The sequence below is a fragment of the Trachemys scripta genome, chromosome 2 (genome assembly GCF_013100865.1).
Source record: "Trachemys scripta elegans isolate TJP31775 chromosome 2, CAS_Tse_1.0, whole genome shotgun sequence".
NCBI classification, from domain to species: Eukaryota; Metazoa; Chordata; order Testudines; family Emydidae; genus Trachemys; species Trachemys scripta.
The window spans coordinates 39,126,250-39,151,358 of NC_048299.1; the positions used below are offsets into that span (position 1 = coordinate 39,126,250).

Consider the following 25,109-nt stretch of genomic DNA (forward strand, 5'->3'; position numbering starts at 1 on the left):
GTCAAGCCTGACCTTAAAAACTCCTAAGGAAGGAGATTCCACCACCTCCCTAGGTAATCCATTCCAGTGCTTCACCACCCTCCTAGTGAAAAAGTTATTCCTAATATCCAACCTAAACCTCCCCCACTGCAACTTGAAACCATTACTCCTTGTTCTGTCATCTACTACCACTGAGAACAATCTAGATCCATCCTCTTTGGAACTCCCTTTCGGGTAGTTGAAAGCAGGTATCAAATCCCCCCTCGTTCTTCTCTTCTGCAGACTAAACAATCCCAGTTCCCTCAGCCTCTCCTCATAAGTCATGTGCTCCAGACCCCTAATCATTTTTGTTGCCCTCCACTGGACTCTTTCCAATTTTTCCACATCCTTCTTGTAGTATGGGGCCCAAAACTGGACATAGTATTCCAGATGAGGCCTCACCAATGTCGAATAGAGGGGAATGATCACATCCCTTGATCTGATGGCAATGCCCCTACTTATACAGCCCAAAAGGCCGTTAGCCTTCTTGGCAACAAGGGCACACTGTTGACTCATATCCAGCTTCTTGTCTACTGTAACCCCTAGGTCCTTTTCTGCAGAACTGCTGCCTAGCCGTTCGGTCCCTCGTCTGTAGCAGTGCATGGGATTCTTCTGTCCTAAGTGCAGGACCCTAGACTTGTCCTTGTTGAACCTCATCAGATTTCTTTTGGCCCAATCCTCTAATTAATTTGTCTAGGTCCCTCTGTATCCTATCCCTACTCCAGCATATCTACCACTCCTCCCAGTTTAGTGTCATCTGCAAACTTGCTGAGGGTGCAGTCTACGCCATCCTCCAGATCATTAATGAAGATATTGAACAAAACCAGCTCCAGGACCTCCTTGGGGCACTCCTCTTGAAACCAGCTGCCAACTAGACATGGAGCCATTGATCACTACCCATTGAGCCCAACGATCTAGCCAGCTTACTATCCACCTTATAGTCCATTCATGCAGCCCATATTTCTTTAACTTGCTGGCAAGAATACTGTGGGAGACCGTAACAAAAACTTTGGTAAAGTCAAGGAATAACATATCCACTGCTTTTCCCCTTATCTACAGAGCCAGGTATCTTGTCATATTTCTCCCTGCTGCCTCTACCACACTGTGGCCTGAATCCCCTGCAATGTATCCTCAGTCCAGAAACAGCTTGGAAAACTCCATGGCTGCGTGGCCCATGAAGTCGGGCCCCATAAGTGGCTGGACAGGGCCGTTTAGCCGCATGCAGTCCTCCGTCTTGACCCCCTCCCCTGTGGATGCATCCACCCCCCCCAGGCCAACTGCATGGGAAAAGGGGAAAGAAGGGAGTGGGGGGCACTGGACATGCCATTGCAGGTAGGGAGTTTGTCGTTTGCTTGGTTTCACTCTTTGCACTTGTTCATGCACTTTTTGTTTTAGAAAGGTTCTGTTGTGACTGGTGCTTTGGTGTGGTAATGGCAGCAGGCCTGCCTGGCAATGAGTGAATGTTGTACTGTTTTAATACAAGGTATAAATAAAGCTTTTTATGTCATCAGGAAAGTTCATTGCATCTCATCTTACAATCAGTATTTAAAATAATAAAGGTAAACACATGATGCAGACTAATTAGGCATTAGTAATCAAACTCTATTCCTCTATGCACTTAGGTACAGCAATCCACACTTCATCACTTCCTTGACGGAATCCATACAATCATCCCCTGCTCCCCTATTGCATAAGTTGCCATGCAATATACTGGGTGAATATGACAGTCCAGCCCCCTTGTGATGGAGTGTTCATACCACACTTGCCCTGAAAGGGTTAATACAGTCTGAGAAGGGGGCTAATTAACCTGACAGATCACAGCTGAGGGGAATCAGTTAGCTAAGTAACCCACTGACTGAGTGAGGGAACCCAGCTGACGAGCAACAAGCTGGGCTGGACTTACAAAACAAGGAAATTAGCAACAGAGGGGGCTGCTGGGAAGTAGGCTGTAGTCACTCCAGGTATAGTCTGCAGTTGCTTCCTGGGAGGAGGGAAGGGTGAGGCAGGCAAACCTGGTGTGCCAGGAAAGAGCTCAGGGAAAGGCAGTGAAATCCAGGAGGGAACACCTTGACTGCTGACTACACACTGCCTGAGCCAGAGTCTGGAAGAGAGGACAGGCCTGGGATCTCCTGCCAGCCCTGAGGGAGTGGCACTATGTGGTAGCAAATACCCAGGATTGCCAAAGGAGGACTTTAGTACTCAGGAAGGGGAAAATGCAGATAGTGACCTGGCCAGAGAGCTGAGTCACGGAGACAGCAGCAGCTCGAAGAGCAAGAGAGGGACTGCAGGCAGACAGAAAGGTGGAGGGACAGCGGGCAACCGGGGGAAGGGATGTTGACCTGGAAGCTAATCCCCAGAATGACCAGGAGGAGGCACCAGTCAAGCACCCATCTCATCCCCCCAAACACTAAAGATCCCCAATCGATTAGCCCCTTCCCTCCCACCAGCACATTCATAGCGGTACTCTTCCCCCTCTTCCTTTGGGCCATGCAAGTCCACAGTCTGAGAACACAAAGCATCCCAGAGTGCTGTTGTTCAGGTGCACCCACCCGTGGTAACTGCACTTCTTGGCTGAAGGCACCAATTCAGCGTCCTCTTGCTGTCATAGGTCTATTCAGAGGGAAATCTCTCACCTGTGGCTTCACAAAGATTGTGACGAGCACAGCAACCCACAGTTATGCTGACAGCATTGATGACACTGGCATCCAAAGGGGTCTGTAAAGCTCTCTAACAGGATTTCAGTCTGCCAAAAGCACATTCAACAACCATTCTCCATCTGAGTGTAATTAAACCTGTTGCCAGGGCCTCTGACATCAGGGAATGGTTTCATAAGCCAAGGGAGTATGCAGGGTCCCCTGAATAGTTGTGTTGAAAGTAATTCCATTTGTGACATTGTCATTTGGTGGGAATAGTGTCCCAGCCTGTCCACTAATGTAGACTCCCAATCATTGAAAATCCGTAGCATCATGAACTCTCCCCCTGTGGCCCACGTCAACATTCATAAACCACCTCTGGTCTATGAGGGCCTGTATAATAATGGGATAGTACGCTTTGCAGTTTAGGTACTTATGTGCTCCTTGAGGAGGACAAACTATGGGCACATAAGTCCCATCAATGGCCCCGGCGCAGTAAGGAACTCCATTCTACAGTAGTTAACTCAGGAATATCTTTTGTCTGCCACCTCGGGGTAAACACCTGCCTCAGAAATCTCTGCAACCACTTTACCCACAGTTGACTTTCCTACAGCAAACTAGTGGCAGTGGACCAGTAGAAGTCTAGGGTAGCCAACTTCCAGATGGCTATAGCAACCCGCTTCTGGACCAGCAAAGGTGGCCTCATGGGTGTGTCTTTATGCTGGAGGGTCAGAGCAAGCTGCTCATAAAGCTCCAGAGATGTAGCTTTCTTCATGCTTAAGTTCTGGACATACTGCTAGTCATCCCTGGTCTGCATGGCTATGTGATCCTACCAGTCTGTGCTTGTGGCCCTGCACCAGTCTATGTAGGGAGCATCAACAGCTATACTGGTGTAATGATTTCATCAGCCAGCGTGAGTCTGCCATGCCTGGGTGTTGGTGGTGGTACTCTTCTTGCTCCATCACAAGCTCTGTCAGGTGCCTGTGGTGGTCCAGAAAAGGCTGCTGAAATGTCCAACAACCCATGGAAGCTCTGCCCATTTCCTGACACAGGAGTGAAAGCGCAAGCAAGAGAAATCCTTGAAAAGAGGCCTTCACCATGTTGCTTAGCAGGCTGTGTGGGCCGGCTGTTTAAACTTCCTGTCATGTGCAGACTGGGCAGTAAAGTTTTCTCACAGTACACCACAGTCAAAGGGCTACAGCGGCCACATTTCAGGTGGGTGCTAGGGTGTCTGAGATGTGTTTGGTTTGACTCAAGTCTGCATGCTATTGTGATGTGGATGACAGAGCTCCTGGTTTGAGTCTGGGTTAGAAAATTCTTAATGTAGGGCTAACCATCAGTGCCCCAGGTTCTCCAATATGGGTCAGCTGCCTCGCATCTCACTAACCTTGGGCTTACATTGTAGTGTAGACCTACTATCTGACGGCAGGGGCAGGACATTCTTGTGAAAAGCCATGGGCTGTTGAACTCTCCTCTTAGGTGAGGATGAAACCTGGATCCATTTCTTTATTTGGTCTCTTGCACTAATAGAGTAGCATAGGAATCGCCAAACTTACTGGACCTCCGAGCCACATACAACAATCTTCAGAAGTTCAAGAGCCGGGGCACACCTGCCAGGAGCCAGAGGTCGGAGGGCTTCAGCTGAAGCCCCGAGCCCTGGCAGGTGCGCCCTGCAGGGCGGAAGCCCCAAGATGCCCCTCCCCGCAGGCAGAAGCCCTGAGACCCCACTCCCCGCAGGGCAGAAGCCCCAAGACCCCGCTCCCCGCTGGGCAGAAGTCTCTACCACACCACCAAGGCAGAGATCCCAAGCTGCCCTCCCAGTATGGTAGGTGGAGAATGGGTGGGTGTAGGTGGAGGGCTCCGCGAGCCACACTTTAATGGTAAAAGAGCTGCATGTGGCTTGCGAGACAAGTTTGGCCACCCCTGGAGTGGCAGAAGGACCCTACAACATTCTCCTGGATAATCTACTATAAACCGAGGATAGGGCAAGGAGTTTGTCTTATTTTGAACAGAATTTGTTTTGACCCATAGTTTTATCATCAGCCCTAAATACTGTGTTGATGGGTGCGTTAGAAATGTATCTGTCAACAGGATCAGTAACTGCCCTGTAATTGTACAGTGAAGACAAAGTTAATCAGCAATAGGTTTTTACTGCTAGTGGACTCAAAGTAAAGGGAAGTAAAGGGAGTTCCTCTTTAGAGCGATCTACATGAGTACAAGCAAATATAGATGTATTTATGATTTATTTTTTTAATGGTGTAATTTAATAATACAAAGTGGAATGGCTTATGGCAAGCTGCTAAAGTGACCATTCATGCTGCAAAGTTTAGGCACCCCGAGACTGATATTTAGGAATAAATGGTGCTATCTTATCTATGAGAGCTATAAGTGTGCATCAACTGGAGAATGTAAAGCTCAAAAGCAATGTGGAGTTAAAGTGAAATTTGAGAAAGCAGTTCAGAAAGAGAATTAGTTATTGCAGAGTTTTTAAAAAATTAGTTTTAATGTCCCAGATCAATTGTGCATACACAGCAGCTATTCATACATTCGTACACATAATGAAACTCTATTTTAAGTTGTCTTAATGCACTCAAATTTGTTACATGGCCACACAATCTGTGCCTAGTAGAAGTCATCTTTAAAATGCAGTTTTACTCTGAAAAGTGATTATGTAAAAATGGTGGCTCTTTACCCAACAGATCTGTTCTTTTACCAGATAGTACTTGGACTACCTAGATTTCAGTGTCAAAAACACATTTTTACCGCTTTACTCCTGTTAGACTTGCAGAATCAATGCAACTAGATTGAGTGAACTGGATTTCCTGTTCCATTTAGTGCATTATTATTGAGCTCCATTGAGCTGCAGCTGTATAATCCCATGGATGGTAGTGCTAATTCCTTTTTTTTTTCCCCAGCATCCCCAGTAATAAAGAGTATATAGGCCAGATTAGGCTCACATCTTCTCCACTAATTTGCAGCCCTGTTATCTCCACATGATGTCCTCTGATACCTATAAAATTCCATTGCCTCCCAAGGGATGGTATAAGGATAAGCGATTAGAACTTGGAAGACAACTTTTATGGATGATGCACAAGAAAAATAGACTCCAGTTCTCACTGTCTCAGCATTTTTGCTCTGCAGTGATAAAATGAGTAAAACACAGTTCATGGCGCTGGAACAATTTTTATAATGGGGGTGCTGAGAGCCATTGAACCAAACCCTGTATATAATGGAAACCACTTCAACCCAGTGGGTGCTGCAGTACCCCCCACACCCTTAGTTCTAGCACCTATGAACACAGTTCATGTTACTTTACTTAAGTCAGAAGATAAGACTGACTATACACAGGGAGCAGATAAAGAGGAAGGTGGTGTAATCTTTACTGAGTCACTTTTCAGTGTAGAACCACACTTCAAAAACTTGCCAATTGTCTTAAATAATATCTTAGTTATCTAATCAATTGTATGTAATTTGTAGTAGTCAAGAAATTTTCTATACTCATTATAAAGAAAGTTAGGTAATACTGCAGATAAACTATTTATCTAGCACATATTTAAAAGTGACTCATGAATGTAACCATTGTCTTCTCTAAAGAGAATTTTGAATCCTGATGCGGATTTTTCCAAAACTTGGAGATATTTGGATCTGGGATTGGTTCGGGATCATATCAAGTCCTGTAGTTTCAGCGACAGCAACAAATGACTAAAACAAATAAACATATCATAAATTGTTACAATATCTCAGTAGTGAGCTATTCATCCCCTATTCATCCTCTGATTCCTCTTTAGCTCACAATATTGTTAGATGTGCAAACTGCTGTTAAATATTTGGGTAAATTGATCACCTTTATAAATATTAGATTCACTTCCATTTCCTTTCTAAATTTGTTTAAAGTCAAAACCCATTACAAGTCTAATATATCTTGCTTCATGGATACTTGAAACTGCTTAAGTGCTTTGTGGGCTTTGTGCACAGTCTTGAAAGAATATGCTTAAATCAATAAAGATTCCATTTTCTGTATTTGTGAAGGTGCATCCAGCACTACTGGGCAGTCTCAGACAAACCGTCTCTGAAGTAAAACCGCACAGGAAAGGAATCTAGGGGAAATAATAGTGGAGTAAAAACGGGTAGGAATAAAGCTTTAAATGAATTGCAGTTCCTGCTCCAAATTCAGCCATCATTTCCACCCTTGCAAACAGGGATTTAGCAGTGTTAAAATTTCCACTTAAAAAAAAAAAGGGCGGGGGGCCAAACTGTGTTTCCCTAGTTAATATCTAGTTTGAATAGGTAACTGATATACCCAGAGTACATGAGTAACTAAATAGCGAATTGTGAAACTTTAGCAGTCTAAAATACTTGAATTCTTTTGATAAATATTATATGTACCCCTGTTTATTTGATTGTCATGGGGAAGAGTCTGTCATGGTGTAATGGACTTATTTGCATGTCTCAGAAAAAGAAATACAGAGACTTTAGATAGCCCGCCATATATCAACACTTACAAGACAGTGATTGGACTGTTTTCTTTCCCACTCCTATGCAAAGTCCAGCTCCAAGATGGAGTTTAGGAGTCACCTGGGCAAATAGGATACAAATAGGATTAATACATTCAGTAGATCATAACCTTTATGGAGATATGTTACATGGCATATGTAGCATAAAACGCATTCTAAGCATATTTCCATAAAGCCTTATTGGAGGTACCGTCACAGAAAGAATATAGTTCCTTACAGAATAATAATAATAATAATTAATAATGCAGAAGAGTGAGATGTCTGTGTGTAGTTACAGGTTAATTGATCATAAGGGGCCTGATCCAACCCTATTTAAGACAAGGGAAATCTTTCCATGGACTTTCATGGTGCTATCAGACCCATAGTGCAACAGGGCAACTATAGCAGTACTGAACCAATGCATCCATTTCACATGGCTTATAGTAAACACATCCCTAATGTTTTCCCACACTTAGGACCTGGTCCATTTTTAAACAGAAAAATGCACCTTAAATCACATTCTTGAGTCAGAACCTGTTCACCAAAAATAAAGTGAAAATATTTTCTTTGTTTCATGTTTTGGTCTATGCATGGAATTGATGCAATTGCAAGATACAGTATGGAATTTGGAAGTAAAACACGTACATGATTAGTGCATAAGAATCTCAAAAAACTGAGTGTGCTCATTATATTTGAGTATTTCAAGTATTTGTACTGTATACATTTTAAAAATATATTAAGTCCTATTTAATTTATAATAAACTTCAGGAAAGAAATATGAATATACCTATAGTAAAACATGTGGGGCATTTAAGCTATGTACTCATCTTGCTTACACACTTCAGCATACACTACTATTTATTAGTTGTGACAGCACCTAGGAGTCCGAGATGTGTTAATCATTTTACAAACACGTAATACAAAGATGGCCCCTGTCCCAAAGATCTTACAGTCTACTGATCAGACTGAATCCTTTCAAAGCTGGGAAATTAAGAAAGAGATGGGAAGATGGGTCCATTAGGAACTCCAAGGGTGTTATCCCAGAAGTTTGACTATGAAAAATGGAAGTTTGTAAGACCAACTGAGGCCCATGGGAAAATAATGCCAATGTGTTACAAATAGGGATTAACTATAGCAGGGCAGGTGGGGGAAGGCCTGTGTGACTGAAAAGAAGACAAATCATAAACCTGATTTGAAGAAAGGAATTAAAGAGGAAGTGAAAATAGGAATCAACAAAAAGGGGTATACCAGTACATCCTGAAAGAAATACCAGGAAGAGAAAAAACTCTTTAAGCTACTGACAGAAAAGATAATGAGTTTCATAAATGTATCCAAGGAAAGAGGAAAACTAGAGATCATACAGTATTACAGTTAAATTAGGAGTGAGATTACGTAGTTATGGACTCCAAGACGGCTAAATTACCACTCACCCTCCCTCAACTGGTGATAAAATGGAAAATGAGAAATAGGAAACAATAGAATGGATGACTTGGGTGAACACAAACAAGTGAGCTCTAAAATGAAGGTAAAAGAGAGCCTGAAAAATCCAAGGTCAGGATTTCACTCTAAATAGTTAAATCAGCAGGAATACATGGTGTGCATCCAGGGAATTCCATCCTACAGGAATGATTGGAGGTAATGTAAGTGTTTCAGTAAACGAAAATCTCTGCAGCCCATCTAAGGTGTTAACTAACTGCATAAAAACAAATATATTATTAATCTGTCGAAAGTAACAACCTTAAATTCCTGACCAGTTACTTTAGTTTCTCTGCTCTTATTAGAACCAGTGACAACAGAATCAGTTTTTAAGCAGTTGCAGGAGCGCAAATTCCTGAGAAACCATAGAGGTTCATAAAAGGTAGTTAGAGACGTGGCGCCAGCCAGCAACCCTGCAGGCCACAGGGGAATCCCTTTCAAAGAGACATCTAAAGGTAAGGAAGGAGACGGTCATGGGTCTCTTCTGGGTGACAGAGGGGCAGGGGAACCAGTAGAAGGCAAAACTCACCTGTTCCACAAACAAAAAAATTCCATATTTTGCATAGGGTGCATTACAAGTTTGCTGGTAATTCTTGGGTTCCAGACTAACTTCTGAGTCATGTGTTCTCAATCTTGGGGTCATGACCACCCTCCCTTTTTTTATGCCTATATCAGGAGAGGGGTCTATAAACCTTTTTCTTTTGTAACATGAGGCCACAGTATGAAAAAGTTGAGAGCAACAGGTCTAGGTATTTCAGGGGGTGTATAAACCATTGAAAGGTGTGATTTGTATAATTCTATCATATTAATAGTAATACTGCTCCATATGACCTTGGTATGGCCATTTTTGAATATTAGAATATAGTTTCAGCACCATGTTATAAAAAGGAGATTGCTAGAGAGAATCCAGGGCAGAGAAGATAAAAGGATTAGAAGGCATGACCCTTGTTGAGAGGTTAAAGGAAATGAATACATACTACTTGGAGAAAAGTCAACAGAGTGGAGCTGTAACTGTTTGCAAATATTTGGGAAGCAAAGGATACTAAGGGATTTTTCCCCAGATGTTAAACTCCAAAACAACAAATAATGGTTTGAAAAAAGGAAAAATATAGGTGAAACACTAGGGGTATATATATCTTTTCATTAAAAATTAACTGAATGTAGTGTTGGGGAAAGGCCCCAGACTGACAGGTTTGTGAAGAGAAATCCTCCATTTACTCACTGAATGAGTACAGCAGTGCTTCTCACTCACCTTCCATGCTTCCATTTTGACCTAGATGGGTTGTCTTTCAAGATGACTGGGTAATTCACTCTTAATGTAGATTGAATCCTTGGCATCTTTCTGAGTCCAAACAAATGCTGGCTATGATGGCAGGTTTGTGCTGGGGATGTATCCATAAGTAGATGGAGCCCACCATTTCATTTCATGTAAGCCACTAGTAGAATCATAAGATGGTGGTAATTTTCAGAATTTCAACAGAATCCTAGAGACAAAATGCTCCATGTCCTATTGCCAAGTCCTGGAACTATCTCCTCTTTAGAAATATTTTCTCAACTATGATGCCAATGAGGTAATGGAAAGATCTGCCTAGGGAGAAAATACAGATGCCAATTTGTCTCTATTTATAATGAACAGTCCCTATTCTTTAGCCAGATATTTACTGTTTTTCCACTCGGTCCCTCCAAAAAGTATCTCCTTGTCCAATGTAATTCAATAAAATTAAGAGGTGTGGGGCCTATTTTTCCTTTCCCAAATGTCCCTGTTTGTCATTTTCCAAATTTGGCAGGCAAGAGGCACATTCACTAGAGGTACTTGAGGAGTCTAGATAAAATCTTGAAGGTCTAATGAAGAGGAAAATCCTGCTCTATGCAGAGGTTTGGACTAGATGACCAGGAGGCCCTTTCCAGTATGTAATCACTATGTAGTTAAATTCACTCTTCCTTCTGTCCAGCTGCCTTCTAAGTCATGGGATATATGCATGAGAGGGTGAGAAAGAAAGGGGGACTCACTTGTCCCTCTTTAGACAAGCAACACCTGCGCTCACCTTCTCTGCCATACTCTGGATTTCACTATGTTAGTGGGAGAGGGTTGGTTCAATGACTTGTATTCTTAAACCAGCGGAAATAGATGATGTGCATCCAGTATTCTAAAGGAATGAACGGAGGACATTTGGATTTTGTGGAGCTACACAGAAGGTCTGGACTGTAAGTAGTGTGTCAGCATGTGACAGACCTGGTGAAGGAAAGCCTTTGCAGCACACATGCATTCAACCAGCCTACTCTGAATTTCACTGGCTCAGATGACCAGTATCTCCCAGTCTACAGGGGCTAAAACACCAGGGACAAAACACCTTTGTTAGTAGAAGTGAGACAGACACCAGGACAGGTACTCACCTAGTTTCAGAGACACATGATAACTCTTCCTGCCCTGTTGTCTCCAAAAGAGCTGTGCAGGGCTAACTGAATGAAGAATTTGGCCTGCAGAATCTTTATTACTGGTGAATACACGGAGGCAGCAGAAGCCCATTTTGACTCTTCTATTCCAGGATGTGGTTTCAGAGCAAAAGGAAGCAAAAAAACTTAAAAAATATTAATGAGGGCAGATCTTCAGCTGATGTTAGCTGTCATAACTCCTTTGAGGTGAAAGACAATTGACACCAGCTGGGACACCACCCCTGGCATTTATACTTGTAAACCAGGCTTATTTGTTCTGCAAAAGACAATGACCATGGTGCCTCCTCATGCCATTTTTGACAGAGTCACTTCTGCGAGAAGAACCTCCCTTTGAATTCTTTAGTTGATTCTGATGCATATCATCCTGGGTTAAAACTACAGAAGTACTCCAACTGTTTTTAGATTTGTTGTAGTTTGTACCCTATGGATTTTATACTATGGGTTTTTAAAAACTATTTTTTAATGTTTGTAGGCACATAAGCAAAATTAATAGTTACACATTCAACGACAAGAAAATATGAGGGGAAAAACCATAGAAAATATTGTTGAAAAGTGTTAGGCACTATATAAATTCATTCTAAGGATCTGTTTCTTTAATATTGCATCATAAACGTTAGTTGGCTGAGCAAAGTGAAGTGCTACACCTAATGTAGTAGCATTTACCCATCTGTCTGTAATGCGATGACATTAGAACACCACATATGATCAGTTCCAAAATTTCAAGGAATAGTCCAGTCATCAATGAGCAGAACCCTTTTGCTCTTGGTGAAAACTGGAAAACTAGAAGGGAGAAAATGGAGAGCAGAGGGAGCCCCTTGTATCTGATTCTGCAGACAGACAGAGAACAAATAAGAATGGGGGGGGGGGGGGGGGGGGGGGCTCACACAGAGACCCGGGGGGGGGGGGGGGGGGGGGATGGGAGTGCCTACAGAACCTCTGTCAGCTGGAAGAATGGGCAACTGTGGTATGGGGGCCAGGCGTTATAGGAGGAATAGAGGACAATGAGGGGCATACATGGCCCCTTAGTTGAGGGAAAATGGGGGAAAATAATATGGGGAAAGGGGCAAGGGAACCCAAAGCCCTTGGTGTGTCAGAGAGAGGAGGGGAGGAACACACAGAGATTCTGGGTGAGAATGTGGGATCCTGATCTGGGGGAAGAGGGAGGAATGGGGGACTCACAGATTCCCTGGCATGAAGGAGAGGGTTGCTGGGAATCTCTGAAGCAGAGGGGACCAGGAAGGTGGCTAGGGAGCTGGTGGGGGTAGGGAGGAGAGAGATTGGAAGAAAGCAAGGAGCCTCTGGTGTGTGCAAAAACAGCAAGTGCAACCTTCTAGTTAGTATCTGTTCATTCAGACACATGTCAATTTAAGTGTCAGAGGGGTAGCCGAGTTTGTTGCTTTCTACAGATTCAGACTGAGGGTCCTGTTGCACCTTTAAAACTAACAGAAGTATTGGGAGCATAAGCTTTCGTGGGTAAGAACCTCACTTCTTCAGATGCAAGTAGTGCATTATAATTTATATTGACATAAATTATGTCAATTTAAAACACCCATATTTGGTTAAAATACATATTTTGTTGTTGATGTTCAGTTTGATTGCTATCAGGTCACTCCTGTCATTTGTCCAATTAATTATTTTAAGAAGGGCTGGAAACGTCTCCTTTTATGCAAATAGTCATTTGGTAACCAATATGACTTTTACATATCATACTGGAAATCACCTGGGACTTTTATTGATGCCAGAATCCTGAAACTTGCAGTGAAACATGCAGTAGTGCTGTGGTGTTTCTTTTGCCTAGTCAGCTACATATTTCATTAGACTTCAGTAGTGCTTCATTGTTGCAAAGGTCAAAGAGATAATGATTAAATCAAGGGAGATTGTTTTTATCACTTGAGTTTTTCTTTTTTTTTAAAAAAAAAAGAAAAGGAAAATGTCAAAGTTTTTAAAAAAGGGAAAAAGTTCATTTCATTTTTAGGTCATTTATATATTTTCAATACTTAGGTATATTAATTCAGTTATGGCTCACCCACTCTGGGGCAAATAAGCAGAATGGGCACTACTACGAGTATACTGAGGATCTTGCAAGAGCAAAGTGCACCTGTTAAGCTCTCAAAACTAACATTCAGCACTGAAGGTTTCAGTAATACTTGCCACACATCCCAGGAAGGTTGGCAGCAAACAATGCTTTGGTCAGCTTCTGTCCCCCTTCTGGCTGCCTTATTAATACTTTCTGGATTAAGCTGTGAATCCAAATATTATGAAAAAAAGAGGCAGAAAAGGAGCATTTCTGATGAACAGTAAGTACCATTGTTGGTGTCACTTACAAATAGATCTGTTCACATGGTGGGGTTTTAAATACCAGGAATGGGAATCAAATAAATTTCTTTGCAAAATCTTTGGCAGATATGTAGCTAAATGCCATCTTCTCTTCTTTGATACAACAGGCCTCGCATGACCTCAGAAAGGGGGAATTTAGTATTTCATACAGGCTCCACGAAAAATATTGAGTTTAGAACCGGATCACAGGGGAAAATAAAAATTAATGAAGATGACCTCGCAGAGCTTTTTAGTCAGGTGGTATACTTACTTGTTCTTATTAAATGTTCACCTTTTTGCTTGCACAATTATAGTTTAATTTAAATTTACATGCTCGCAAAATTTACCACAGGAACTGTTTCAGGTCTGACAATCGTTTTTATTACTATTATCATTGCTGTCATCATTATGAGATGATCATGAATTATCACAGACCCATAAAGAAATTATGTAGCTATATAAAAAATTAAGAGGCAGTTATGTATACTATGTAACTCTGTTATCTCACTGAACTTTATCATAAAATACTGTGACGATCCAACTTTCTTCAGCAACTGAGAAGACAATGATTGTTTCACATAGGTTTCTAATACACTAGAACTAACATTTTTTAAAAAATTTAGATCAGGAAAAATAAAGATGAGATTCTAGAAGTGAAAAGAAGCATTGGTGTCCTTCAGAATGTTTCAAACCAGATCACTCTGATTAATTCCAAGGTAAGTCTCACCTCATGTCACATTTTATTCCTGATTTTCAGTGACTCATGTCAGCATGTCTGCATGATTTATCTGATTGTTACTAGTTATAGGTCCCAATCCTCCACTGAGAATTGCATGGGTTTAGGAAAAAAATTAGAATAATTTGTATTGGTCTGATCCAGTGCCTGTGAATCAAGAACTCCAACTGATTTCAGTGAATTGTGAATAAAATCCTGACTCTATGGCTCTTCTTTTTGTCTCATCAGCATCTATGTGTACCTAATCCTGAAGGTCCTACTCCTTTTTGGCAGAGACCCCAGTGAACTCAAAGACTGTAGGAATGGGCCATATATAATACAACAAGTGTTGCATAGAGACAGTGTTCCATATGTAGAATCATGTGACTAGCGAAACTAGAGATGGAAAAGGCCTTGTAGGTCATTTTCCCAATCTCCTGCTAATGCAGATGTTTTCCCTACAGTGCATTCTGGAATCCTTTACTCAGTTCAGTTGTAAATCACTCCAGTTATGGAGTTTCCACAATTTACCTTGGGGAAAATATTCCAGAGTCTAAAAGACCTAATTTTAGGGAAATTATCCTGATATGTATCCTTCATTTGATTGTGTTCAGTTTCAGTCTTTTGCTTCTAGTCATATCCCCTTGGCTGATAGCCAACAATTCCTTTTCCTCCTTTGTGTTCATACCCTTCAAATAGCTGTAGACAGTTGTATCCTCTCTGAGGCCCCTAATCCTGCAAAGATTTCTGAACAGCAAAATCCTATTGAACTACTCACATGCTTAAAGTTAAACACATGCATAAATCTTTGCAGCACTGAGGCTTTAATTGTTTAGTCAAATTTATACATATTTAGGTTGTGATTTTCAAAAGAACATAAGTGGTTTAGATAATGAAATCCCATTGAATGAGTGGTGAGCACCTTATGCCTATCTGAAAATTCCCTTTTTGTTTTTCTATATATGAAAATCCCTCCATGTTTCCTTAGTCTACCAGTGTGTACCTGACTGAAAGATGCAACCAGTCAGTCCCAGGACACACACATATCAGCGCCACTTTAATCCCAAACACATTTGTTTTTGTATATCTATTGCAGATTGTGAGTCTTGAGGGCAGACTTCAAAACGTTGAGCAGGTGAGTAATTATGGAACAAACCTAGCAGGTTTTATTAAAAGCAGAAAATGAAGGATGACTGCAAGAATAAAAATAACTAGATTAATTCTGTCCTCCCATGCATCACTCAGGGCTGCTTTTTTCATTAAGAGCACACAGACATGAAGTCACGATTTCTAGATGAGATGAAATACCTTCTTTTCAAAATAAACTCTGTCAGATTCCCCATTCTTTAACAAGAATATCTTTGTAGAGTTAGAAAAATGGCAACTAGATACTAGAGGGAAAAAATCTCCTGCTTTTATGATCTGCCAAGACTAAGCCATGATTTGGGGACTCAATCTGGGTATTTGGTTGTATTAAAAAATCAATTTTAGTTATTAATTGCAGCACAAGTAATGCAGTTGCCATATAAACCATACATGTGGCATCAAGAATGAAAGTGAGGCCTTTAGTTCTCAAAACGTGGGTCCTCTGCTAGTAGAACTAATGAAGACTTTCTATTAACTGTCACTTGTTGTCGAGTTGTTACCCTCTCAGTGGGCAGCAGCCAGCCTCTACAGGGAAACATAATCACAGACATACAATTCCATCATTAGTTGTTACATTTTTGTAGTGCCAATTGTGTGCTAAGCCTTTCACAGACAAGTCTGACAAAAAATCATGCTAGCAAGTAAACTGATTTCTCATTCATTGTTTCAGATTGTCCTGAGGAAAGCTTGTAGTAGCAACCCCTGTCAGAATTCTGGAACCTGCCTAAGCCTGCTGGATGCCTTCTTTTGTCTCTGTCCCAGTAACTGGCAGGTGAGTCTATTTGAACACATCCAATACATATGATTGTCATTATTGTCATCATATGTTAGGGTCGAATTCTGCCTCTTTCACTCTCACTGAGTAGCACCCATGAAAATAATGTGACTATTCATGGAGTTAAGGTAATTCTCTTTATGCAGAAGGATGGGAGAATCTGGATCTTACGTAACTCTGCTGTAACTCCACAGACACGCTAAGGTCCCTCTATCAACCTAGCTACTGTATATTCCTGTGTCAATGTTAGTCTGTAGTAAAGCACATCTTTTTAAGACAGAGGGTGATATATCAGTTGCCCAAAGCAATGCAGCTCCTTTAATATCCAACTCATCATTTGGTATGTTTATATAAGGCTCTCACACATTTGCCTGGCACAACAACAGTGCCAATAAAAAAAACACGGGACAAATTCTTTGCTAGTATAAATTGGTGTAAATGGAGCTGTGGAAATTTGCACTCAAGAGAAAGAGGGTCCACCCTGGAACTGAGAAACCATCCTGTTGATATTTTTGTCAAAACTGATGCTTTTTTCGCAAGACGTTTCAGAAAACAGTATGTTTTCAATGAAAAAATATTTTGTTGAAAAGTTTCCAACCAGCTCCATTAGTAACCTAAAGGACGATGATGAACTCTTATGTTATCCATATGCTTTCTATAAATTTCTAAAAGGTTTTATACCCTGGTGTCGCTGATAAGTAGGGTAATGGAAACAAGACAGAACAATAGCAGTTTGTTACAGTGTTTTATAAAGGAAGTTGTGATGATAGCAACCTATGCTTTGTATATCCTCTGAAACACTTCTATTAAATATTGGCTCCATGAACCACTTTGATTCTCTGTTATTTGGAAAATAACATGGATTTCTATGTCATCTCAGGGCCCGTTCTGTTCAGTTGATGTTAATGAATGCCAGATTTATGCCGGAACAGCACTCGGCTGCCAGAATGGAGCAACATGTGTGAACACACCAGGAAGTTACAGGTAACTTTTCATGCTCTTACACAGAAGTTCACTATTAGGATCCTCTAACATTTTTATGTCACTTATTGCCACAACAGTAACACTCCTAGAAATAACAATTTTATATTTAGGTACTGCAGCACCTTTCACTCAGAGCATAAAACACTTCATAAATGATGTATCCAATCCTAATGCATGCAAAACTCACTGGAGCCACTGGGACCTTTGCCTGTTTTGAGGCAAGAGAATAAGGCCTATATAAAGATTGTGTAAGAATGTCTTTCATACTGGTCCTGGCTACCTAGTCCAGGTGAGGAGGCATAACTTGGTGCTGCATGCTACAATAATGGGTGGCGGCTGGGCTCCACTGACCAGACTTCCCTGTCTAGGCCTGGTCTACACTACATAGTTAGGTCAAGGTAAGGCAGCTTACGTCAACCTAATTATGTCAGTGTACACATACACGCTGCAGCCTTGCTCCTGCCGATGTCCTAGGGCACTTACACCAACAAAATAATTCCACCTCCACAAGAGGCATAGGGCTTATGTTGGTGTAGTTAGCAGGGCTGGTGCTACCATTAAGGTGACCTAGGCGGTTGCCTAGGGCACCAAGATTTGGGGGCGCCAAAAAGAGGTGCTCCCAATTTCCCCCCCGCGGCAGCTCCCCACCCCCCAGTCCGGGGAGCCGTGTGGCAGCTCCTCACCCCAGCTCACCTCTGCTCCACCTCCTCCCCGAGCATGCCGCCCCACTCTGTTTCTCCCGCCTCCCAGGCGTGCAGCGCCAAACAGCTGATTGGCACCGCAAGCCTGGGAGGTGGGAGAAGTGGAGCAGCAACGGTGTGCTCAGGGAGGGGGCGTAGCAGAGGTGAGCTGGGTTGGGGAGCCCTGCGTCAGCTCCCCTGCCGCCCTGAGGCACCCCCCCCATGGCAGCTCCCCACCCCCCCTGGCCTGGGGAACCGTGCGGCAGCTCCCCACCCCAGCTCACCTCTGCTACGCCCCCCTCCCTGAGCACGCTGTTGCTGCTCCACTTCTCCTGCCTCCCATGCTTGCGGTGCCAATCAGCTGTTTGGTGCCGCACGCCTGGGAGGCGGGAGAAGAAGAGCAGGGTGGCGTGCTCGGGGAGGAGGCGAAGCAGAGGTGAGCTGGGGTGGGGAGCTGCCACACGGCTCCCCTAGCCAGGGGGAGCTGCCTCAGGGCGGAGGCGGGGGGCAGGGAGCTGCCGCAGGGCTGGGCGCAAGGTGGAAGTTTCTCCTAGGGCGCGAAACTTCCTTGCACCGGCCCTGGTAGTTAGGGTGACACCTTTTCTGTATAGACACTGTTTTACTTACATCGGCTGTTGACTGTCTTGTCAATGTCACGGTTCCATGCTGGAGCTGACTTTCAGTTCTCCCACACTGCCCCTCTTCAGTTGGTGGAAGTGCTCCCAGTGAGGACATGTACCACCGACAGGAGGGTAATGTGTACATCAGCCACCACAGTAATTACTGAGGTGGCTGTAAGTTGACCTAACACAGATCAGCTTAAGTCTGTAGTGTAGACATCCTCCTAGTGTACCAGCTAAACCAGCCTGGGTACAACTAGATAGAAAACAAGCACAGTACAGACTACCCACACCAAATTCAATTATTTGGAAGCTCCTGAATTATTAAATAACATTTCCCCATTCCCCAGATTTATCTTCCCCATTAGGGCCATATCACAGATAGAAGCAAGTTTTTCAATTAAACTAAGTGGGAAAAAATTCAATGACCCCTTCCCTGCCATTACGCATAGTGAACTATCTTTGCACTAAAATGAAAATTAAACACTTATCCCAAAGCTAATAAAGTTGTAGAACTTCTCAAATATTTTAGATATCCATTTAAAGTAAGCTATTGATATTCTGCTTGTTCGGTGGCAATCATTGTTATGTAGATTAATGAAAAATACTACGTAACATGAGGGGACTTTTTTTGCCTTACACTGTTGTTGCAATTACACAGTTGCAGAATCTTAACAGGAATGGCCGGGATGCATTTGATTTGGCTCTGTAATGCTCATTGATGAACTATTAACAGCCCGGGATAAATGTCACATGTTCACTTGGCAAGTTTGCTTGAAAAGAGCATTGCAGGTTACTGAACACTGTCTTTAGTGAACTGACACTGATTAACTTAGGGTTGACAGGATGGAATAATTTAATGCTTAATTTCATCAGTTAAGGATCTTCAGATATATAAACAACATGTTCCATCTTCCACCCATCCAGCCCTAACTAAATATGGGCAAATCAAATGACAGATTAAAAGATTCACAAGACTCTAAATCAGATAATGAGGTGCATTTCAGAACTTCAAGTCCTGCCTCAAAGGACTGATCAAAATGAAGGCAATCAGAGGACATTCCAAAGAGGAAGAGATCACCACTCCATTCCAGCTATTTTAGTAAGAGATTAAAGTTATTACCCATTTGAAGCTGCTCTGAGCAAGACTTCATAAAGCTGGTGGCCATGCTCTGGCAGCTTCTGCTGAGTAATAAAACATTGTTGTGTTTTACTGCCTTTAAATACTGCGCTGATCTTTCCCCTTCTTTGAAGGTACCTCTCACTGAATTCCTGCTTGTTTTGAATATGAAACAATACTCTGATAGGCATCAGGACTCCTTCACCATTTCACCAAAATCATCAGTATGCAGCTTCGAGCATTAAGGCCCTGATTCTGGAAAGCATTCCTATTAACTTTAAGCTCATGCTTTCCTGAATTGGTGCTTAAAAAGGACATATAAGTCAAGAGTTTGAACAGGAAAAGTACTGTATAAACATCCAGTGTAGTCAGCTCTTTGAGGGCAGGGCTGTGTGCCTCATTCACTGTTGCCCCACACCTTGTGTAGTCAGTGACATCTGCAAAATACCATCATTCTGATTTACAGTCATGTCACTGGTGTATGTAAAAGTGGTCTTACTGTGAGTAGGGGAGAGGACTGGGAACCTTGTTGGGGAAGGGAGCAAGGATGGATAGAAAGCCTCAAGGCATGGAGTGGAAGGTCTTTGTTTGACAAGAACATTGAAATACAGGTCTTCTCATCAGGTGGGACATTTCATTATGTCCAATACTGACTTAACACATGTAAGGGGACAGAGAAGCAATGAAGTGCTCTCCTGGAAGCTGACTGCCAGGAAATGCCTACTTTAAAACGGTCACTGTAAGTGAGAGATGGGAAGCAGAGTTCTCTCTTTCAGATGGATAGTGGTGGACATCTTAATTTTGTAGTGCACCAACATGCTGTGCTGCTGAGCACAGGAGGAAGGTAGCAAGTACAAGCCACTTGGTGCATAGCCTATTTTACAGACTGCCTGACGTGGCAGAGAGACCTGCAGGAATGCTGGAAATTTGTCTATTAAAACCAAACTAATGCTGCTGGGGAATCGCACACCCAGAGAAAAGTACCATTGGACCACATTATAACCACTGCACATAGATATTCCTTCTAAAATCTTCTTGCAAGCAATGGCAAAGTATTATAAAGCTTTTGGCATACCAAGTAAATATTTGAGGGGGCTAAGATTTTTATGCTGAAGCTGAGAACAAACTGCTTTGCAGGGAGCTCTGGCATGCCATTCAGCCTGCTTGTTCCCTTCTAACAGGAACAGCTTTGTATTGTGTGTGGAAGTTGTGTATTTACCAGCTTATTTACCATTACCGAAAATAAGAAACAGAAGCTTCAGCCAGGTAGCCCCCTGTAAGCATGGTGTTCTCGAAGGAACCAAACAAGTGCTATCTGAATGCCAGTTAAAATAAGAGGGTAGGTGACGGACCCACGTATGCAACACAATCTGCTACAAAATGGGAGAGTCACTGAACTTTAGTGCCCATACATTGGAACCACAGGCATCCCCCATATGCTGTCATTTTGAGAGAGTATTTCTCTTCACTTCCTGTCATGTATTGTTTGTTCTGTCATGTTGCACCTCAGCAGGGGCTGCATTTCAGCGGCCTAGATTGTACCTTTAGGCATAGTGCTGAGCAAGGGCTAGTGCATAAATTGCACCACCTCCAGGATAGTTCTGAGACTCACTGTGACTCAGAGACTCTCCTCTCGGGCAAATTCTTCCTATCCCTACCCCCTTGTCTCCTCTTGCTTCAGGAAGTAATAACTTGCTGCAATAGATATAATACCCACATTCAGTTCATCATTCCAGCTTGAGAGGACTGGAAGGCAGGATTCCTGGGTTCTGTTACCACTTCTTCCACTAAAACTTGCTGTTTGAACGTGCATAAACTGCTTAATTTATCTATGCCTCAGTTTCCTCATCTCCAAAATGAGTGCAGGGCTGTGTAAGTTGTTGAAGTGAGTCAGCTGGTCCAGCAACCACAAAAGAGCCAGCCAGCCAGCATTATTATTTCTCTTCAAGGCTTTATTCCTGCCAGCTAAAAAATGCCCCACATACCAAACTAAACAAACTGGCTTTTACATAACTGGGAAAGCAAATAGACAGGCTACAACTTAAGCTTATGCCTTTCCTTTGACTACCAGGAAGCTCCAGCAACACATCCTCTGTTTCAGCAAAGCACTTGAGCAGGTGTTTAAAGTTAAGCACACACTCAAGTCACTCCCTAGTTGGCAAAGCGGTAAGTGTAGGTGTTTTGCTGAATCTGGGCCTGAATGACTGGCCTTGGGGGCCAGATTCTTAAAAGTATTTAGGTGCCTAAATATGGAGCTAGTTATCAAGTGTGATTTTCAAATGTGCCTGAGGTTTGGTACCTAAATCTCATTGAAATCAGTGGGAGTTAAGCACCTAACTGAGAAAAATCACACTAGCTGTCTAAATACTTTTAAAAATCTGGCTCTCTGTCCCCAGTCTAACTGTATTGCTTTATCCAGTACACCTGTGGGCTCTAAGGTAGATGTTAATGCTCCAACATCTGTCACAGTATAATTATTACCTGTCTCACAGGAGGGTTTTGAAGGTTTAGTTTAATGTATGATTGTAAAGGGCTTGGAGAGCCTTGGCTGGAAGGCACCATTTAAAGTGCAAAGTACCATTACTGTAATAAAATAGTCACATATGACTTTTGTTGAAAAACAGAATAAGGCCATTGCCATTTCATCTTCTGTCACCATCATGTTTGCTGAGAGCTGTATATCTCTGGGGAGAGAACGTTTTCACCTATTGAAAAGAAAATCCTTTGTGAAAGGCTAATGGGGACTTTTGGACCAGAAGACTGCTATATGAATACAGTTAGTTGCAACCTTCACAAGGTGGTAAAGAACCACATTGAAGGGAGAGTCCCAACAGCTACACTAGGGAGGAAGGATTTTCCAGTGGTTAGTACCCTAACATAGGTGTTGGGAGATCTGTGGCAGAGCAGGGCTTGAACCCAGACTTCATGTGTGACCTTGGGCAGGTAACTTAGTGTCTATGTGCTCCAGTTCCCCCATCCGTAATATGGGGGTATCCTACTCTATCTCACAGGGGGTTGTAAGGCTAAATACATTCAAGACTGCAAGGTGTTCAGATACCGTGGTAATAAAACAGACATTATGGCATTTCTCTGTGTTTTCATCACTAGCTGTACCTGTACTCCAGAAACCTATGGGCCCCATTGTACCTCGACATTTGATGATTGCCAAGGAGGCTCTCTGGCGCTCTGTGAGCATGGCATCTGCATAGATTCAGACAGGGAGCAGCCCAATGAGGTAAGAAATGAAGTATGACTCTCTTTATGCAACACAGTTTCAGTCAGCGTTTAAAACCTCTGAAGTACCAGTACTTCATTGTACCAATAAGTACCAATTGTACCAATAAGCACCAACCAACTGTGCTCTAGAGGTGAGAGAGCAGCACTAATCCTGTACTCAATGACCAAACGTTGGCTGCTGCGTGGTGCTGAGCATCCCAGTGACCACAGAGGGAATGGAGGGTAATTAGCAACTCCCAAGAGCCACCTGTATCGGGTCCATCATTATCCTCCTTTAAGCAGCTGCAGAAGAAGAAACATTTTTTTGAATATTTAAAAAATGACTTGAATCTCCTGTTCTCCAGTTCTAGTATTGGGTATTATTTCAATCCTAACATTATCTGAAACATCCTATTTTCCAAATAGTTAAGAATAACCAACATTGTCATCACTGCAAGACCCCCATGGAAGGGAAAGCAAGGACTTGGCAATACTACCCCGTGTGGTTTCTGGGGCTGGCCATGCCACATGCACTGTTTACCTGCTGTAGGATTATTGCCTGTCTTTCATGTAAATAATCCAGTTTACTAACTGCAGGTCTGCACTGAAGATTTGGTTAAGGTTCACCATTCAGTTGCTTCTAGGCTATTTTCCCTTTATTTTGTAGATTATCGGTGGGATTTTCAAAAGTTTCAGGGTTGGCTTGGCTCTTCTCCCATTAAAGTCAATGATAAAACTCCCCTTGGCTTCAGCGAGATCACAATTAATGCTGAGCGCTTGTGAAAATACCACCCTCGTGTTATTTAATGTTAACTTCAATCTCTTCATACTCCAATTCTCTCACATCGCTGGGACCAAATAAGGATTGTTCTTAAAAATAAATAAATAAAAATCACACTTTAACAAGAGGTTCTGGAACATAACTTCAATCCAAATAAGTCACGCTGACTCCACTTAACACTGCAATTCATTACAGATGTTAAGATCTGAGTGTTGGTAAAGTTTACAGTAAATATAATCATTGCCCTTAAAGAAAGTATGGATTTGGGAATTAATTAGTTATTTATACTGTGCACATCAAACAGATTACTGCACAGTTTGCCAAGCTGATTTCAGGTTGTTATATTTATATTGGTCTCTTTACCCTAAATGCAAAGCAAGCTGAGTTGATTGCTTTTAATTATGTTTAGGTACAATTCATGATTGCTGTTCATTCTCTCTAGTGTAGTTCCATTAAAATGCAGGTTCCTTTTACTTAGTGAAATAATGATGCAGCCTCTTATTGGCATGTGCTAAATGTTCAATTTCAGAGGAAGAAAGATTGGGAAATCTACCCAAGACCACGCAAAAGCATATCATGTGATGATTTGAAACCTCTCTTGTAATTGGCTGTAGTTTAAAAGATTTTTTTAAATTGTTCCTTGTATCTGCTTCTCAGTAGTTTTCACAATTGCCCTAATTCATAACATGCTGTTTAATGTGGCAGCCGAAGTACAGCTGTATCTGTGATGCTGGTTGGATGTCCCCGCCTAGTAGCCCTGCCTGCAGTGCTGACATAGATGAATGCAGCCTCTCTAGTCCGCCGTGTTCTCAGAATCCTCCCGTACGGTGCTACAACACTCCAGGCTCTTACTACTGCGGGCCTTGTCCCACAGGTACTTTATAGCTTTGTATTCTCATTCAGCAACAAGAGGCAATGATGTGTGCTGACTGCCAATACTTCACAAGCACAGAATTGGGGTCACTACAGGAGTAACTGGATGAAATTCTTTGGACTGTTTTATATGGGAGATCCAATTAGCTAATCTAATGGTCCCTTCTGGCCTGAAAATCTATGAATTCTCTTTTTGGAGTGCACTTATTTGAGTTATTTAGGCATTTTGTAGAGAACATGATTACAGGGATTCTAAATAATCAAGATCAGGATTAGAACAAGCCTTTGTAGCAAAAAATGTTATGGTAAGGTCTGACTGGCCTAATCCTTATATAAAAGTGTGATCCATTACTGAAAATACACAGAACATATTCAAATAAAAGGTTCCCACTCACATTTAGCAGACTACATTATTTTAAATTCTACAATACATTTCAGTTTAGTTCTAATATATCAGAGGAAGAAGATTTCCCATTCACCTGCCTTTTCTAAATGGCAAGCAAAAGGAATATTTTCCTGTGCTTGGGACAGGCAGGAAAGTTCTGGTAAAAGGAAGAAAAGTAAGAGGTCATTGTAAGGATTTGCCAGTTTTTGCCTTTCTGCTGTGTCTCTTCATAGGCTGGCAAGGAAATGGCCACAGTTGCCAAGATATTAATGAATGTGAGAGGCATAATGGAGGCTGTTCAATAGCACCAATGGTTCAGTGCATCAACACTATGGGATCCTTCCACTGTGGTCTTTGTCCGCCAGGTAAAACAATGAATTGATTTTATGTTGATATAATGACAAGCAGGATACTACACCTTATA

General features: G+C 42.2%; 1 protein-coding gene across 1 annotated transcript in view; it reads left to right on the forward strand.

Annotated features, from left to right (window-relative positions):
- The first annotated feature begins 13,123 nt into the window (after positions 1-13,123).
- CUBN (cubilin) overlaps positions 13,124-25,109 on the forward strand; it is a 219,340-nt gene continuing 207,354 nt past the window's right edge. Inside the window, exons 1-9 of the mRNA XM_034760353.1 lie at positions 13,124-13,371; positions 13,519-13,648; positions 14,014-14,106; positions 15,202-15,240; positions 15,922-16,023; positions 16,907-17,010; positions 22,539-22,665; positions 24,133-24,301; positions 24,919-25,050. Of these exons, the coding sequence (XP_034616244.1) occupies positions 13,124-13,371; positions 13,519-13,648; positions 14,014-14,106; positions 15,202-15,240; positions 15,922-16,023; positions 16,907-17,010; positions 22,539-22,665; positions 24,133-24,301; positions 24,919-25,050 (1,144 nt within the window). The remainder of the gene's footprint in view (positions 13,372-13,518; positions 13,649-14,013; positions 14,107-15,201; positions 15,241-15,921; positions 16,024-16,906; positions 17,011-22,538; positions 22,666-24,132; positions 24,302-24,918; positions 25,051-25,109) is intronic.